This window comes from Colius striatus, chromosome 6 (assembly GCF_028858725.1).
Source record: "Colius striatus isolate bColStr4 chromosome 6, bColStr4.1.hap1, whole genome shotgun sequence".
In the NCBI taxonomy this organism is placed as follows: Eukaryota; Metazoa; Chordata; class Aves; order Coliiformes; family Coliidae; genus Colius; species Colius striatus.
This window is the reverse complement of record NC_084764.1, coordinates 4,369,226-4,388,977: the sequence shown is the minus strand read 5'-3', so window position 1 is coordinate 4,388,977 and position 19,752 is coordinate 4,369,226. Positions and strand designations below refer to the sequence as shown.

At 41.9% G+C, this 19,752-nt stretch overlaps 1 protein-coding gene across 8 annotated transcripts in view; it reads right to left on the bottom strand.

Annotated features, from left to right (window-relative positions):
• Positions 1–19,752, bottom strand: part of AMBRA1 (autophagy and beclin 1 regulator 1) — a 136,910-nt gene that overhangs the window by 79,897 nt on the left and 37,261 nt on the right. For all 8 annotated transcript variants that reach the window (XM_061997718.1, XM_061997714.1, XM_061997712.1 and 5 more), the window contains 3 exons: positions 14,720–14,902; positions 1,584–1,664; positions 966–1,066 (listed from right to left, as the gene is read on the bottom strand). In XM_061997718.1, coding sequence (XP_061853702.1) covers positions 966–1,066; positions 1,584–1,664; positions 14,720–14,902 — 365 coding nt within the window. The remainder of the gene's footprint in view (positions 1–965; positions 1,067–1,583; positions 1,665–14,719; positions 14,903–19,752) is intronic.

The following is a 19,752-nucleotide window of genomic DNA, read 5'->3' as shown; positions in this document are numbered from 1 at the left end:
AGGGACACAATAGTCTGGTAACAGACTTCTGGCATGTCCTAAAGACCAGACCACTGCAACATCAAATCAACCATGCACCATCAACAGTTCCACCCTAAAACGGCAGGGAAAACTCCAGCAAAGACTCTTGAGAACAGGTTAGATAAATCCTGTCCAAAATGCATAGTTGATTGTGCCTTAGGATAAGGAAAAGAGTCACACAGCTTCTTGAGAAACCTTTATTCACTTCTTTCAGCAGTGGTCCTGTGAGTGACCACCTACAGGAAAGATGAGAACCTACCTGCCCATATATCATCCCTTGTTTTTCCTCAAGCTCCAAGATGACTCCTCTGAACTGGGGTTAATTACAGAGCAACTCAGATCCAGCCAGAAAAGACCCACCCTCAAGATATGTGTCACGTATAAGCATCTCATTCATGAGCTGCCAGAGTGCCATTCTCCTCCTCTTCCCCCCACCTCCCTTCCCCACCTCCGCCTGCCCTTTAAAGGCTCCCAAATGCCCGTGTGCTGGATGTGGTGGCAGCTGAGTTCTCTAATATGCACTTATTAAGATCCTAATTGAATCCCACATTGCCTTGTGTGCATCTTGCCAGTCGGAACACGAACAAGGCACCCTATAATTCCATTAGAAGGACCTGCAGCAAGCTGATCATTAGTCTGTCAGGTTGTTAAGACATTGAGGAATAGGGGAAGAAGTGAAACAATGGAAGAATTGTTAAGAGCACCCCTCCCCAATCCATCCAGAGACTCTCATACACATACTTGAAGTGTGGAATCTCCAATGCCCAAACACTTGAATGACAGCTCACCACATTACTCAACAGTCCTTCCTCTTGTTCTGGGCAACTCAAACAGAACCTCAGAAGTTGGAATTAGGCTTTCCCTCTTCAATCCTCCTCTGCTCAGATTCATGAGAAAAACAGCACTAATGTACATGATTACTGCAAACAAGGAAATCTTGTTACCTGCCAAAACCCTGTTGACAGAGGAATGGGTGGCCAAGCCAGGCTGTCCCCGCTCATGGAAAATCCCAGCGTAAGGCAAGTACTCTGGCAGCAGGAAGCGTCTGCAAAACAAAGAGTAAGCTCACATGGAGAAAGACAGCCCAGCACACTACAGCCCTGGACAGCAACTGCAGTGACTTTGAGGAAAGATGACTAGATTCCAGCATGCTATAATAGAGGGAAGGCTGGACTCTTCTGCTTAGCCAACTGTTCCACTGCTTCAAACGAAAGGCGAGTTACAGATTAGATCATCCCCTGATCAATGTGGCTGTGAAGATCAGCATTAAACAAATCTTTTACCTCCCACAATAGCTTCCTCATCTCAAACCAGCACGTTGTGCTGAGAATCTCCAATCAGATCCCTTTCCCTCCTCCTATTCTGCCTTCACACCACAGCCCCAACCTGCAGGTGAGCAGCAGTAAAGTCACGCTGTCCTTCAAATGCCACATCTTGGGGGTCCTACAAATTCAAAACCAAGCAGCCCTGTGCAAGAAGAGGGATCTATCTGAAAGCATCAGATGCAACTGGTACCTCCAGGATTTCCATACCCTTTTAACTCTTGCCTGTACAAGCCTTACCTGGGGACAAAGCGGCCGAGCGACGGTGCAGACATGCGGGCGTTCCGGGGAGCTCGGTGCCTGGAGCGGTCTCCATTGTCCCTTCAGCAAAAGAAGACAAAAGAGTTACTGTACATTAAAAACTCTATGTGATAAAGTAAACTCCAAGAAAACAAAACCCCCAACCACGTGTCCTAGACATACTGAGTATTTAATGGTTCTCTTGTGTAACTCGCATGCTGCTAATGTTCCAAACTCATTCAACTTACTGTACCCAAAGACTCCCAAGAGTTTCATCTATGGAGAGCCTGATATCCACTTTCTTCCTTGTTTGACAATGTCTCAAAGTATCAACAAAAGCACAGAGAGTCAATGAATCCATGTCAGCACCTAAGCAAGTCAACGAGAGACCCTAGAATTTGAACTAGGAGAGCAACAGTAGGCACACCACAGATGAGAACTCTGCCTTAGTCAAAGAGAGCTGGTAAGTTTAACTTTTTCATTCCCAGAAGTCCAGGTAAAAGAGTTAATCTGCAGCCTATCCTTTTGCACTCCTTCCCTCAAGCTCCAGTTCAAATGCCATCACAGCTTAAGTGAATCTCACCTTTAACAAGCTTTTCCAGCAGTCAGAAACGTTAGGTGGTATCAGACAAAAGTGTGTCTCCTCAGAGACACACCTCTCACTCTGTCTCACAATAAATGTCTGGGCCTTGGGCAATGAAGGGAAAGGGTCTAGGATGTCTTGTCCTACAGCAGACACGTGGAAGTCTTCTTCCCAGGAGGGCAGTACAACACCAAAGAGGTAACCCAGAGAGGCTGCAGAACTGCCATATCCTTGGAAGACTCAAGACAAGAGCTAGACAAAGCCACGGCTGCTCTAGGCTGACTTTGGCAATAACAACCCCTCAACAAAGCAGGAAGCCAAACCAGAGCCCTCAGCAGTCAAAATTGCTGATACTGCATTCATAGGTCACAAGAGGACCTGTAATCATACAGCACTAAGACTGCAAGGAAATAATGAGCCTCCAGTAGTGACTCTGGAGTTCTGAAACAGACCTCCACAATGCTTTATTCTCCAGTTTAGAAACACACTCTCTGCAGTCTGTTCTCCCTGGTTCCAGATCCCCATCTGTAATTGCAGCCCTACTTGTCTCCTTCCCAAGCAGTTGTGGGGTGAATGTTACTTACAGAGCCTTGGAATCACTAAGAAACTAAATATTCCTTATGCAACACACCAGCAGCACATTCCTAACCCACTCCAGCAAGCTGTGCTTTTTTTTTCCCTCCCCCTTTTTTAAAAGGCAGTGAGAGGGAAACGTGGGCTGAGAAGAAAGTCCATTACGTGGCTGTTTCCCACACACTCCAGGAGCCAGGAACACAAAAGCAGAGGTCGTTCTGCAAAACTCCTTGGCATTTCAAGCTATTTCACCAAACCCAAATGTAAAATCCAAGCTCAAAGCTTCCATTTCTCCTCCCCACTGCAGAGGGAGGATGTGCAGTTCAAGGCCAAAGCTGCACCTCACCCTGAGGTTTCTGTGTAAGCAGCAAGGTTCCTGAAATTAGCAACGTAAAACCTGCTGCTGCTCTTTTAATTGGAGGCCTCCAGTGGATGGAGGATCAATAACAGAAGGATTCCTGCAAACTTGAGTGCTGACATTTCAATTTTTCCTGCTAAAGAGAAAAGACCAAAGAGAAAAAAGGAGAAGTGTTATATTCCTGATCTTGCCACACACACTGAGTAAGAGCTGGTGAAAGTTAAGACAAGAAATATACTTCTTAGAAGTCCAAGTAGGAGTTTTTCAAACTCTGGTTTTCAGGGTTTGCATTTGCTTTGGAGGTTTACTACAATCAGAAGATGCTTTTGAATGGGACAAATACCAGCATGAGGAATGACAGCAGGACTACACCCTGCAGCACTCTCAGGTTGAAGAGAATCTCTGCAGCAGATTTCAAAGGGGGTGAGGAATTAGCTTCAGCAAACAAAACCAAGTAAAGGTGCAAAATCTCCTGTAGTCCAAAACAAGAGGATCTAAAGCAACTGATTGTTCAAGCACTTTAAAATGCCACTAGTCAATGCTCTGAGCATCCACAAACACATTTCAGGACACAAATTTTCCAATCAATGAGACTTTCTGATGCAAGAACTCCATCCTGCATGGTTCCATTCACAACTCTTCCCCCCCAACACAAACACCTAAAAGGGAAAAAATCCAGACCAGGGTTTTATTCAGCTTTCACCATGACAGAAAGAGCTTCTACTGAATCAAGAGGCAACAATCTGTTTTTAGCAACCCCTTTAAAAGAGTAAGTGAAAAACCACCACACCCCAACTGCCACTGCCCTGTAACTCAAAGAGCAGAACAGGGAATGAGAAGCAGTGACTAGCCTTTGAGATTGCCAGAACTCCTATTTACTGTGATGGAAGTGTAAGATACACTCCCCTGTGCTAAAGAGGAATACTACTACTCTGAATCACTAATTGACAGTCATTTATATCTGAACTCTCATGCTCAACTACATGCAAGAGTGTTTTTAAGAGTCTAGTGCTGAAAAGCTAGAACAGCTGATATTACCCTGATGCCAGCTGAAGATTATTTCTGCACCTTCTAAAAAGGAAAAGAAAAAAACCCCTCAAACCCTACAGATCAGTGAAGATGGGTGGCACCTTGTGTTATTTCTGTAGCACACACAGCCTGCTGACAGAGGGAGGAGAGCAGATGTTAGCACGACTGCAGTGCCAGCGTGAAGCACTCCGACAAGAAATGACAAGTTTCCCAAGCTCTCTGAAGTACTGGTTAAAGATTCTAACGCTCTACTTTCGATTTCCTCTTGTGGCAGCTACCCACAGACTCATTAGTTAATGATTTGCACTGGATAGCTTAATTAACATAACCTGCAAAAGTGATCCCTCAAGAGTGTGTGTGTGTCTATATAAAAACCAAAAGCCTCTTTCTGCAAAGCAGCTCAGTAACGTTGCAGAAGTAAATGAGACAAAAATGTGTCACAGCAAGTGCTGTAACAGGACTACAAAGGTGTCCTGCAATGCTCCTTTGTTTTAAGGGCAAATATGAAGCACACAGGGAAAGTTCTGCAGTGAAAAAACAATAATGAAGGAACTAAGCAATCCCTTGAACAAGATGCTGGGATAGAATCAGAAGTAATGAGCATGTAAGGTGACAAGAGAGATGTAATACTTTAATTATTAACAGACTCATTTGTCTCAGGAGGAAAATGCAAGAACCAGAGAATGGTCAAAGCAACTTTAAAGGTCTGGCTCAAAATTCAGGTTACTCATAATTTGTTCAGATCCTAGTGTGGGACAAGTCAAAACTGTGCTATGGAGGAGAAGAGCTGGTAGGGGATAAATAGCTTTAACACTAACACAAAGTAGATGAGGGAAAGAAAGCAATTTCTAAGCATTCAGGGAAGTGATGGACCTTTAATAGGATATATGAAAGAAGAAAGCTCATCCTAAACTGGATAAGGCAGTCAAATCTTGGATTTTGCTGGTATGGTTGTGTTGGCTTGTTAAGAGGAAAGATGAGCAATGCAAAACTTTGCATCCTAAAGGTTGGAGAAAAAGGCATCTTTTTTCATCTGGTAACTTTGCCATGGTGGTAATAAATGCATGGATACAGAAAATAGTCAAGACTGTCAGAAAGGAAGAAAGCTACGTTCTGCTTTTCTATCTTGGCAAGAATTCTCTTTAATATTTAGAGACTGTTGTATCCAGAACTGAAATTAAACACACAGCATGGGATTTCTAATGCAATCTGTTGGTCTAACTGTTCCCATTGTAGTCAATATTGAAACTCCCACTGGCTACGTTGCCAGCAGAATGAGGTCAACAATGACCGTTTGGAAAAGCCATTTAATTATCAGAGGCAGCACCAGTAAGCCATGCAAGTTCCCAAGAAGCAAATTATATCAGCCCAAGCCAATTGTTTCATATTTCCAGCATTTTATTGTGTTCCATGTGATGCAATTGAAAACGGTAAATCAATTTCTATTGATGAGGCTGGACACTTACATGGGAAAGAAACGCTAAATAATTGGTTAAGTGGCATCTACTAACATCCTGAAGGGTTGGCACAGGATCCTGTTGCACCATGTTGATGTAAGAGAAGAAAACACAGTAACATTTTCTAGGTACTTCAAATATGAAGTATCTCCACTTACTTGCTATCCATTTTTTAAGTCTACAGGAGGCTACTTCAGAAGAGACAGCACAGGAGGCAGGAGCATCACACACATCCTACCAGGAGCTCAGGGGAAGTCACCCTAAGATGGAAACTTCTGTGGCTTTAGAGGTTGTTCAAGTCTGACTCCAAGCCCCCTACAGATGGTACCTGGAGAGTGTCATATTAAACTGGCCATACTAAAGAAGAAACAGATCCTGAAATCTTACAATTCACTTCACAGGATTCCACTGATCACTTAGATGAAAATTGAGATATAACCTGAGATGGGTGAACTCACAAGAGCTGCATAGGACAAGCCAAAGTGTGTGCTATGTTTTACTAAGGTTAGAAAAGCAGGGATAAAAGGTGGTGAGAACATGTTGATCACTTTCCAGCATCGTCCTGATGAGTAAAGGACACACAATGCTGGGAACGCTATGATAGATAATTAACTACTAGCTTCACAACTCACAGGAGCAGCACGAATAGGAACTGAAACTTGGCTTTTCCCTCTGTCTGAACCTGTAAGAGCCTGAGCACCTCCTGCAAATGAAGTCAGGGAAAACTGGGAGTGTTTCTAGGAAGTAAGTCTCTCAAAATAGAACAGTAAACAATACATGAAACTTTAACATTCTGAATATTTCAGTAAGATACAGGTATTTTAGAAGACAAAAGGAAAAGTCACACTGCAAGTTGGTTCTAATACTGCACAGAGACACAGTAGCTGGAATAACATCTCCTGGATCAGTAGGACTAAGCTCTTATATCAAAGTATACTGGTTCATGCAGTACATGTTACTCTACTCACAGTCTTTAAGTCTTGGTGAAGTTGCAAACTCAACTCAGGAAAAGGGGATCATCCTACTTATGGCTCTGAGAATGAGTGTTTCTCACTTAAAAACAGGATTATATCTAATACAAGGGATATAAGACAAATGATTTCTCAGAGGAGAGACTTTTTTCCACAAGTAGGTCCAAATAAACAAGCCAAGAGCACTGGTCATATCAAAAAAAGGTCCAAGTAGTGGCATTCAGAGACATGAAAACAACAAAACACCAGTTTAAAAGTATCTACATAATCTGGTAAAAATAAAAGGCACACATATAAATTTAACTACCCATCTTTGAAGGATATGGCCATTACTGAAAGAGAAATACTTAAAGCAGAACAGAAGGAGACAACAAGAAACAAGCAAATGCGAGCAAAAAGAAGCATCTGCTGCACAAAAAGCCTTCCCTGGCACTAAATGATCATGGAGCAGACTCCCAAGTAGAATACTTGAAAGGCAAACAAAAGTGAAGAATAAAGATAAGAGGGAAGCTGTAAAGAACAATGCTGCTCAGCTGGGGAGGCAAAAGAATTGATCTTTAACATAGCCACTTAATACAGCAATTGATAAAGAAGTTAGGTAAGCCACCCAACGCACGGTGCCTTTCCATCTTCCTTTGTTCTTCTGAAGGCTAAAGTGCCAGTCTTTCACTAGCAGCTTTTGCAGAAGAACACCAGGGAAAACTTACATCTATTCATCAGCTAAAACTTCCTATAAACCACCAGACTGCTGAGTTATTAATGACTCTCCTGACCAGAGCAAAACAAACCCCCCCAGCCTTGATTACCTCCCAGAGGGCTGTTCTGGGGAAAATGTATTTACAAGATTAAAAATGGCACTTGAGAAGATCATGTGCTTCAGAGAAGCATCATCTAAGAGAGGATTTATCACCTGGTCAAGAGGAACAGCAGCACTTGCTCGTTAAATGCTAAAGCTTAATTGCTTCAGAGAAAGACTGATATGGAACCAGAGAGAAGCACTTGCTCTTACCTAGGCACAGTGTCCAGTTGTCTCTATTTTCATCACCTCATTGTGCAGTGGGCTCACAAACTGATGACATATTTTAGAATACAACCAATACACTCCATAGTTACAGTGAATCATCAGAAAGCACAAACATCAGAGGCCAGACAAAGGTAGAGAATCCCTACTCCTTGGGCTTGTTACATGAGTATTAAGGAAACCACTGTATTCACTGCTTATAAGAAAGTCCTTTAGTTAGCTGTTTTCAAACAGGAGCTTGTTTGAAACATCATCCAAACATGAACATGAGTAGGGAAAACATCACTATGGATTATTCTTATTACTTGGTAACTTCACAAGTGGTGCTCATTGAAAACATTGAATAGGAAAACATACCATCAGCTGGGCTGCCCCATCAGGCCTTGACACTGAAACAGTGTCAGAAGTAAGCAGCAGCTTTTTCTTCTTGCTTCCCTTGAAATATATTGCACTATTATGCTACTGCTCCTCTAAGGGAAACAAAAATGGAAATGTAACTGTGCAAACAACACTAATCTGTTAGACTTAGAGGCTTCAAGAATGCTAACCATCATCTGCTTTGCCTGGCTAGCAACTAACTAATAACAGCTTGCTTCCTTATCACTCATGAACACCAGACATCACCTACTAGGTGACCTAGTTTGACTTAAAGAGTTTCACAGACACAAAATAGAAGCAAAACAAAGCGACACACACAGTTTGTAAGTAGCAGAGAAACTCAGATGTACCAAACTTGACATCCAAACTGCTTCTATAAGCCAGGGTAACCAACAGTGTGGAATATGATGTGAGCTCTTCTGGTAATTGTCATCTTTCCAAAGGCACTCATTCTTTCACCACCCTGCTATGAAGACACTTGCCTTGCTGGAATGTGACTTAATGCTAAAAGAATATTATGCTGGAGAGGTTAGTAATATCCTGCAGCACTGCTGCAAGGAAATAGTCATTGCCTGTCACTGCATCCAGGCAGTATTATTAGACACTTAGACCAAGATAAGGGGAATATAAAAGACTGTCACAAAAGATAAAGATAAAAAAGAATAGGGAAAATGAAGCTGCAGGCTACTATGAGTAGATCACAAGCCAAGCCAAGCCTCTCACTAATGCCTGAAAAATGAAGTTCAAAGAGTAGATTCAATATCTTTCCCATTCATCCTGGACTTGTTAGCATTCTTAGCCTGCAACTGTGTTTAAGATGATGAATATCATTAACATAAATTGCCATATATCTGGAAGCAACATCCCAGTACCAACTTCTCCAGAGACCTGTAACAGAGAGGAAAAAACCCAGCAGAAAGTGACCACCAAGTTCTACAAAATTCAGGTCTGCCTTCAAAGCCAGTTTTGAGAAAGTTCATCAATAACAACGATGCAGAACCATATAAGCCAAGAAACATCAGGCAGAGGAAAGAGCATCAAAAGCACAGAGAAGGGGGCTCTGGGAGAGAACAAAGGCAGGTGCACACAACAAAGAGTAATCCTGGTTTTAATCACTTTATCTGAGCTAAAATAACAAATTGCTAACAAGACCATTATTTGTAGCTGCACAAGTGAGACAGTGAGATAATAAACTGTGTCATCTTAGGATTCCAGAAGGGAATTGCTGCTTTTTCTGCAGTTTACTGATGTGTCATGCATCCTAAAGATCCGTTGCCATCAGCATTTAAGTGACATGAAGAGACTCGATGGATTTCCATATCTTCTACCACGTCTGTTCTTAACCTCAAAAGTCAACACCAGGATGCTAAGGAGAAAAATGAAAAACCCAGCCTAACTGCTTTTAGAAACCTTGCTGTTTGGCTACCATATCACTACACCAAAAGGCTACAATTAATCAAGTCATCTCTCTTACCCACCTTCATTTTGTCCTATCACAACTTAGTACTCGGTATCCCCATCCATGCTGAGGTGTCAGCTCAAATCTGTAGTTGCCCTACAGAGTAAACTTCTCTCCTTAACTTTGGGATTCCCTGTGTTCCTCTCTCCACCATGACAGAACTTGCCTTGGTGTTCTGAAGCTGTAGATCAAACGCTCCTTAGGTATTTAAAGCCTCATAAAAAAATCTCTCTCTCTTGCCAAGAAAACCTGGCTTCTAATTGAAGGAGTTTCACAGAAGTTGAAGGTTGTCACAGGAAGGAAAAAAACCACATTCTGAAATACATGAATTCACAGTGAACAGCTGGGAAGAAGGGCAGTGAAGACCAAGACTGGCTGTACAAAGAGTTTGAGTTCTACTCATGTGCTCTTAGTGCCAAGGGAAAACAGCAGGCACACTGTGAAGTGATTGCCTTTCTGCAGATTAGTGCTCCCATTGTTCTGTGTCTGCAGCAAAGAAAGATATGGAGTCAGACTGCAAAGGTAGAGATGGATTTAAACATGAGCATGGAACTCCTCCACAAGGGTAAGGAAGGAGTTGTTTCAGTAACTGGTCATCTTCAATCTTTCTCCTCACTCAATACCTTCCAAAATCGCTCTCATCCTTACTCTTACCATGACATACAACTCACTCCCCAAAACCCACTTCCACCATTCCACTTGAGAAGCAATAGGGAGAACAGGATGCAAACCCAAACCTGCTACCCAAGTGGACACCAAGTAACCATGCTGTCACAGCCACTGTCTCCCTTCTCTCTCTCAGTGCATAACGTTAGCTCAGACACAACTGCTTTCAGACAGGCCCTAATTAACATTTTCAGCTACCAACACCCAAGTCCAGATTCTTAAAGAAGCTAACAAGGAAAGTTACTTTAAATAAAGACATTCTAAAACAAGGCTGATTGCCCAGGTGTCTTGCATGAGTATCTGCTCAGCTGTGTACTTTTCTCCTTGACATACAGAACCAAAATGACAGCTTGAAGTGGAGCACCAACTGTAACACAGAACAGACTCCCAAACCACACACTTCACCCATGCAAGATGCTGTAAAGAATCTCTTTCTTCTCTGAAAGAAATGGAAATAACATTTGGGAAACTGAATGCAAGATTTGCAGGTTTAATGCAGTGGCAGTCAGCTGGCAGGTTGCTATCACACAACATTTTTAGGCAAGAGGCTATTAGAAGAACTTGGCAGTTTTTGCTGAGACAGCATCAAAGATGCACAAAAATGGCAGAAGACAGGGATGGTGGATACTCATGTGTCTTATGTACCTATGAAGAGACCCCTGCAAGATGCCCATCTGAGAAACCACAAGTCTTGATCCAGAACACACCTTAAATGAATGGATTTTAAGTTGACAATTAAAGTCAGGTGTCACCTTGAGTCCTGTAAGCTTTCCACAAGTGATAGAGCAGCTCTGCAGAGCCATAGCCTGCTTCCACAAATCAGAATGTCCATTATGGTCTCAGTAAAACAGTGTTTACAGTGCTCATAACATCTGTCTGGGTGCTCAGAAATTGAAAAGCTACAGCATTTAAACAACATTTCAGGCCTGTGAGGTAAAATCCTTGTTGTAGACAGATGAAGACACTCCTAGTCCTTCACAATGGGACATGGAAAAAGGAAAGGATAGAAAGGGGATAAGCTACAGATATTTAAAGAGTTTAATCTCAGAGTTCCTTCATAGATCTATTCTAGCAGGCAGCCCACTCTCAAAAGCAGAGGAGTCAACCACAGTCACACCAGTAGTAGCCTTGGCTTGAAAGCCTCTCTAGAGCTGCAGTGAAGGAATTGAGCAAGGCTTTCAAGACAGTGAGCTGGTGCACTGTCCTATATATTTGCTTTTCAGTCTCATAGATAAAACAAACCTAGGTTTGGGTATTTGATCCTACAATTACTGCAGGAAAAAAAAAGGATGCAGATGGCCTGAATTCATCTGCAGAAACACCTTCACATTCTGATTGTGGTAACAGATTACCAGAATTACACATGCAAAAAAGTTAGCTTGTATTATTCAAGGAGTCCTGGAAGCATCATCCACAGTCTCCAGCATCAGAGCTGTTCTAGACTAAGGGAAGGCTCTACAAGAGACTCAAACTTGCTGAAAGAATTCAAAAGACAACATAGTTTATCTCTAAAAACTGAAATTTACTGTGATCCAAACATAAGACACTCAAAAAGAACCCTGAAAGTAGAAAGGTCTATGATATGTCTATAAAGAATCAATTTTTAGTGGTTATGCTGGAAGACTGAAGTGACATCATCCTCCATGCAGAGATTCTTATCCCAGAATACAACAAGCCTTTTCATCCTAGCTCAGGATTCTGCTAAAGCTAACCTTAAAACCCACTCATATCAATTTATCTGTTAATAACCTAATATTACAATCTGTACATATATTACAAACTGTATTAAATGCTTTCATGCAGACATGACTAAGTTTACAGTTGTCAGTTGTATTCAATAAGCAGTAAGATGACAACAGTGACAGGTTAAACACAGGCAGCTCATGTAGAGAGATAACATCTTATTAGACCAAATAACACAGGTAGAAGCTTGTGTCTCTCTCCTCCTCCCCTCTGTCCATAAAAGCTGGTGTGATAGAAGGATATTACTAACACCTATAAAAAAACCACTGTGCTTCGTATTAGACCAACACTACTGCTATTGCTATCACAAACTGAATGTATTTATGAATGAATTCAAATGAGATTCTGGAGGATCTGCATGGAGAAAAATGACACCATTAGACTGACACATAGAGAGAAAGGCTTTATCTTCCATTCAGAGGCCACATGCACACAAACAGTGCAGAGGCCAAGCTTTTCATGCCCCTCACTAGGTCATTTAAGTAAGTGAAGGTGAAGAGAGACAAAATGAACCTGAGAGGAGAAAAAAATCCTCAGAATCCCACAGAGCTGAGGAAAGCTTGTCTCCCAGACACCTTGCACAAGCACAGGGCTCACTCCTTGCCCAGAACTCTACGTCTATTAAAATCAACCGGTGTTTAATGCCCTTTCCATCTTCCTCCTCATCTCCAGGAGAATCAAAAGAAGAGATTATATTTACCAATTATATTAATCAGTTTAGAAAAATAAAGCATCAAGGCAATTTGCTATGGCTTTTACATAACAAAAAGGTCACTGGATCCCAGTAGAAAAGCATGAGCTGCAGACAGACACAGCAGCAACTCCCTGTCCTACATCAAGTATGGAAAGCAGGGAAGCCAGAGCATCCAGATCAGGGCAAGAAAGAAATACACAAAGAAACACAGGGCTCTGCTCAGGTAAACAAGTAAAGGAGGTATACAGGAGCCAAAATGAGAAGCAAGTACTCTGTATAAAAGATTCCACTGTGAAGAGTCAGCAGAAGAAATCAAATGAGTCACGAGACAAGTTTCAGCTCTAAGGACCCCCGCACAGAAGCTCCCTCTGATCAGCCAGGAGAAATAATGAAGCAGAGAAGGAAAAAGACAGCATGTCTTGAATGCACAGGCCAGAATTCAATATGAAATATTCAACCAACAAATTCAGGCACTGCACAGTACGAAAGAAACACTTCTTTTTGCTCAGTATGAAATGAAAGACAACCTTAGCATGGCTGATTGAATTGCTTCCCTGACTAGGTGCTCTTACTGTGTGAATACTATCTGCAGGGGAACACACTTCTCTGCAGGCATTTGCCTGGCTCTGTCAAAGAAGAACTTACCATCTTTTATTTTCCCAGCAAAACAAGCCACCTCAGACAAATGAAATGGAAAAATAGAAAGATTAAAGTGTAGGCTTGTGACGTACCCACCTCACTCAAATGGGCCACAGTATTTCTGCTATTCCAGACCAATGAAGCTCCTTGGGAGAAAGTTACTAGGCAGTGTCTCATCTGTATTACTTCCCTTCATTTACATCTTACACAAACAAGACCACAGTGACAGGGGAAGACATTCCCTCACCCTGTACTTTTGAATATTTAATTGCTGGAGCATGAAATGACAGCTTCACAACATAGTACTCTAAGGAAAAATAGTGTACCACCACTTTAAAAGTCTGAAAGAGATTAATATCTTGCTTTTTTGGGAATAGCTAGTGCTATCAGTGTCCTTCACAAAGGAACTTCACCCTGACACAAAAGACATGCAGCTTTTAACAACATGCCATCTCAAGTATGTGCCACTGCAGCAAGTGAACATAAAAGTTAAGACAGTAGCAAAGTTGACAGCATCCTCTGCTGGCAGCAATAACATAAAAGCCCAGATTTTTGAGGAGTTCAAGCCCATACTTAAAAGGAAATCACAGAATCTTAAGGGTTGGAAGGGACCTTGAAAGCTCATCCAGTGCAAACCTCCTGCCAGAGCAGGACCACCTAGAGTAGGTCACTCAGTAACTCGTCCAGGTGGGTTTGGGATGTTCCCAGAGGAGGAGACTCCACAATCCATCTGGGCAGCACTGGACTGAAGACAGATTAAAAAGGTCAAATTCCCCCTTCTGCTAAAATGGGTTTTAATACAAATTCCTGAGCTTTTGGTCTCTGTGTCATCTAAACAATCCATTGCTATAGTTCCATTTACTGGAAGGAGTTTGCAATAAACTTCTTCACTGGGATTACACTGGGTACCACTACAGGTCCAAAAGCAGATGTTGGAAAGTAGACTTCAGAAGTTTGTCAGGAGAACCACTCAGAAGGAAATACAGTAGCCTACAGGAGTGCTCTTCCAAGGTTTGGATGCAGAATCATTCCTCACTGACACAAGAGGCCACTTGCTCTCCTTACGGGAAATTAAACCTTAACTTCACACAAATTCACAACCGCCAAGTCATCCAAAAAAGCAACCCCAGGGCTTTGAGCTCATTTGACAAAGTTGTACAGATAGAACAAATAAAGGTAACAGAATATATTTGGCTGTGTCCTACAGCCTTAGGCCAAAGAAATAAGCCCTGCAAAGTCTCAAGGTTTGAAGGTTCTAACAGACTCTTGGCTCCACATCTGTTCCATTGGAGAAAAAGATTCTGCTGTACTTTAAGTGTTTTTTAAAATCTGGTTGAGATGGCCTAATATGTTGAAGGTAGCCTAAAGCATCCTTAATATTCATAACAGAAATTACAAGACCATTTGTAGCAATCACTGTTCCAATTATTGACTGAATGACTTGACTTAACCTGTTCCTACAGGAAGCTTGACATGCCTTTGATTGGTAAACAGCAGGAAGCCACAAAGCAGTCTTGTGCTGACAACTGACTGAAGCAAGAGAGCAAGGCAGCATGCACACTTACTCAAAATCTTCAAATTCCAGATCATTTCCCTCTACAGATGGGCTTGAGTTCTCTGAAGTGGAAGAAGAGGAGGAGGAAGAGCGGAGACGGTTTTGTTGGTATCGCATGGAGCGTTGTCGAATACTGTCCCTCCGGGAAAGATACTGGATCATCCTCTGAGCATAATATGCAGCAGGAGACAACCTGAGCAAGAGAGACATATAGACACTTGTTAAACAAGTAGACAACAAGTAGTCCTACTTTTCCTTTTGAGCTTCAAGGGCCAGGACAGTAGCAGCATATCACAGAATTGGCTGTTTGCATTTTATCCATGAGTAAGACAGAGTAAATAAAGGAAGCAAGTAGAAGTCATTTACCCTTTCTACACTCCACTCCCATGTGATTCCCTTGCTTGTGCAAACAGAAGCACTAGAGAGTATCTATAGACAGAAAGCTCATCCACAGCACAGAGGGATTTGCATCTCAGGATTCCTCTGAGCTCACTATTTCATTTATTACCAGTTCACACAAGCACACCCAGCAAGCATTCCCTAAAGAACCAAGCCTACTCCCAACATGAACTCTGCTTGCAATGCCAAACAGCAGTTGAAATAAACACTGAAGGAAGGTGCTGCTGCTTTGAGGGTACTTATGGAGCACCATAGTGTAACAAGCAGCAGAAAAAAGGGTTTAACAGCTTTGAATTCCAAACGGTAGAGACCTCACATAGGGGCAATTTCATCAGATCCACTAGATGTATGTTAAAGAAGGGTGTTAAAAGCCTTGCATACCACCTGAAAGCAAAACATTCCTCTGCAATGAATTCATTCTCATGCATGACTTGGCTTTTGTTTGTATTTGCTATCACACATGAGTATTACCCTCTTTCTTGATACTAGACAGGTAAAAAACACGCTCTCTTTTCCTACCCTGCATATAGCCACAGCTCCTAGCATGTGCTTTCTGTGACACAGTTCCTCAGTATTAAAGTCCACACACCTCAGAAGTTTGAATAATCATTTCTTTAGCCTTACTTAGATTAGGCTTGAACTATAATTTGGGGAAAAGAAGGGAGAATTAATCCTCCCTCAAGTAATTGGACATTAAAATGTCTATTCCTCCCCCCTGCCTTCCCATTCCATTTTGATTTAGTTCTTTCTTTTTCAACTCAAGTTATGAAGCTGCTGTTTGCCAGGGTCACCAAAATACAATTTCATTTCCTGGAAAAGCACCATGGGCAAGAGACTGATAATGGGAAAAGAAGGCCTAATTTTTAATCTACAAACAAAAGTGTGAACAGCTTTAAACAAAGCAAAATAAAACAAAAGCCCTCAAATGAACAGTGAATTCCAGGGAATAGTCCAGAGATGAAAATATACTCATTTGCAATCACAAAGAGAGGCAGCCTGACTGCCTTACAGGAATGCTATCAATCTTCAGAAGAGAATTTCAAGCTAAAATCCTTTTACAGGAAACCTCACTGTCAGCCCTGAAGACTCTCAAGGAGACATTTGCACTGACCAATACCACACAGTTTCACCATGTTACACTATAACCAGCAACAAAAATGCAACTCCATAACTATCTCTTATATGATTGTTAGAAGGCTTTTTGGGTTTTTGCTCTGCCAGAGTTGTGCTGATGCCAAGGGAATGTACTGGGAATAAGATTTTGCTTACATATGGATCAGTTTCACATCCACGACAGCATGAGCTGCAATCAGACCACATCTGATAAAGTGCTCTGTCATATTTCAGTGGAAAACAACGTTTAATAGTATTTCTAGAGACTGTTCCCTAGAGCAGCATGAAAAAAATGTATTGATTCTTCAAGGGATAGATTGCATAAATGTTGCTCTGGCTGCAGATACCACTAAGGATATGCAATCTCCAATTCTGCCACACACTCGGGACATGTAAGCAAAAGAGAAGCTGGCAAGAAAGAAGGAATTAGAAGTGATGTAAATACAAAGAGATTGTCTTCCCAGCCCCCTACTAGGCTGTCATCATGGTAAAGAGGTGGGTTTAACAGACTACAGGCTCAAGGGTCTAAAGCTTGGTCAATCAGCAGCAAAAGGGTAAGGGGAATGACACACTCTGTTTCAGATTTCTCCTTGATCTTTTATGCTTTGTTTGATAATTAAAGCTGTTCATGCTTATTTAAGGTAGAAAGCTTTACTGTACAAGCACAGTGCTTCTCACTTCAGGGCATTAGACTTAATAGGCCAAGCCTAAAAAAGACAAGGCATTATAGCAGTTCACTTATAAATGAGGAGCTGCTTTGGAGTTTTCCATAAGCCTCTGTGTGAAGCTATAAGTGCCCATAGAGAAAGAAAGGAACATGGAAACAAGGCCACACTGGAAAACACATGAACAGTGGTCTCAGCAGTTCAGCAGTGTCATCACTGAAACTGTTTTCTTTGTTAGTATCACACCAAGGGAGAGTCTTACAGAAGGAGACGAAGAACAAGTTTTGCAGACATTTAGTCTTTGCAAATTATGCAGCACATCACAAGAAAAAAACAACATAATGATGCTTGTTAGAACAACAAGACAAAGCAGGCAATAAAGACTGGTCATAATGGATGATGAGATGCCAGATCCAGCTTCCTGACAGCCCACAGTATGCAGACTGCAGAGACTGTGAAAAACTGAAGACAAGAAGGTCTGACACATGGAAAAGTGTGAGGGATAAAATACTAAAGAGCAGAGGAGAAATATATTCAAAGCAACAGGGTAAAGACTTAATCTTTGCAGATGAGCATGTGCAGGGCAAAGTAATATTTAAGTTGAAAATGTCAGGCTGTAGCTGTCTTTGGAATATAGTTGTGACAAATCAGGACCAGAGTTGAGTGCCAACATAGGAGATTTAGCTGTCCTGGAGGGAGGAGAAGGCTTTAAAAGCAGCACAAGGAACACCAGTTAACATTAAATATACCTCTTCAGTACATTCAGCTATCAAATACAACTGCAAATGAGCCCCTGACCAAAGTTGGTCTGTTGCTGGCTAAACACACATCAGTCACAGCAGGCTGCCTGCCTGTTCATTTCTCACCCGTGCTTCTGATAAAGCAGTGGCAAAACACAGATGCAGGTTAGCCAATAATTCTTAAACCAAGTTTGCACCTACAGGACAGTAGGTTGTTTGACAACCCACAGGAGCTGCATTGACCCAGTTTCTGAGGGGCTGGGTCCTGTTTGCTGGAGCAGAGGGTTCAGAGGACAGGCTATACTGCCACAGCCAGGCCCTGAGCAGGAGAAACGCTGCAGTGCACAAACCAGAACCAAACAGCTTCTCTCTCATCCAACAACCATGTCATCAAAAGGCAGTGCATTCTCTAGACACCCAGTGCTGCTGGCTGCCCAGTGTGAAGTGCAACTGAGGGAGTAAAATGTTTTATTAACATTAGTCAAGCTGGAGTATCTTGCTCTAAATGTCATCATGAGCTCTAAATGTCATCACTAAAGAGCGAGCTACTGCGTAGCACCGTGGCCTCAGCTGCAGCCAGATATCCAAACCAGCTGGCTGTGTTGATGGACAACATGAAAACTTCTTGCACAAAGGTTGCTCTTCACCCTCCCCTATTTTAGTAGCTTCTAATGAAGTAAATTTAGAAGAAGTAATACATAAAAATCACAAGAACATCAACTGGAGAATGCCTAGGCCCAGTTCCCCGAGACAGGCACAAGAGCTGGTTTCTCTGTACCAAAAGCACTCTACAGCTGTGCAGGCCCCCAAGTTTCCTAACACTTCAGAAGTACTGACACCCCTCATCACTCCTGCCTTGATGCTGATGGCCAGGACCTTCACTGACATTACTACAGCTCACACCTCTCAGCCAGCAGGTATGGTTTAAAGGCTGACTGGTGTCATTAATTTCCTTGGCAATATCTATGGTGGCATACACAGCATCAATCCAAGGCACTGCTGCTTGCAGACACCAGCTTTTGCTTGCTTCCATTCCACTTAAGGCTTCAACTCATAGGCAATATCCAACCTCAAATCTCTTTCCCAGAACCTTTCTAGCAGCTTAGATCTTTTTTTCATGGAGACATACCTATCAAACACCATTGTGATGCCAGATTGGCAGCATCCTTTTGAGCATTTCTATTTTAAAAACCTTTAAAAATGTAGGTGTTCTTTGATGACAGCTTTACTGGATTCCTCTGCAGATTGTTTTCTGAGCTCAGTGCATATAGAAACTGTGGGGAATGACAGAACAGCCAAGCTGACCTTAGAGAAGTTCAACAAGGCCACTGACTGCTGCAGTCTACATCAGGCTAGTCATTCTAAATCTGATGGAACTTTAAAACATGTTCTCCCTGCCTCACTCCTGACCTAGGTCATTCAAATACAGCACCATTACAGACAGCAGACACAGAAACAAAACTAACACATGCTTTCAAAAACAAATTCTCCAGATCACCTAAGTTTTTAAACAAACCTCAAATCCACTGGAGGATCTTAAGGAGGTTTTGTCTATTTTAATATAGATTTAAACACACTTACAGAGACATACAAAGACTCTGTTTATTTCACCTTGGTTTCCTTTTTCCATTCTGTTATTTAATGAAAATCTGAAATTACCAACTTTGTTATAAACTTATGATGCTAAAAAACCCCAAACTCTCAAAACACTGTAACGCTTCTTTTAATCACATCCTCAATCTCTAACAAGTCCAAGGGACAGTTAAAAAAGATCCTACTAGCCTGGCACACCAAAAAGGTTTATGGAGGAAGACTCTAATCATACCCTGCTCAAACTTCCAGCTCATGCTGATTATGCATATGTGAATCTCATCCTCTGAAAAGGACAGTGACACTGGAACAAATTAGCCCTCTCTGAAGAAGTTGCAACGCTGCACTTTTCTTCCAAATCTCATTATAAACCCAAGCTACTACAAGCTTCTACCACAACCACTCCAACTGTCACATGAAGAGCATCATGGCAGTTCAAAAATGGCTTCAAGGAGAAAAATATTTTTGATAATGCTTCTTATTCTAGAAAAGGTCTCAGGTATTGGTCCATTTTCATATGTTTTATTGAGCTTCAT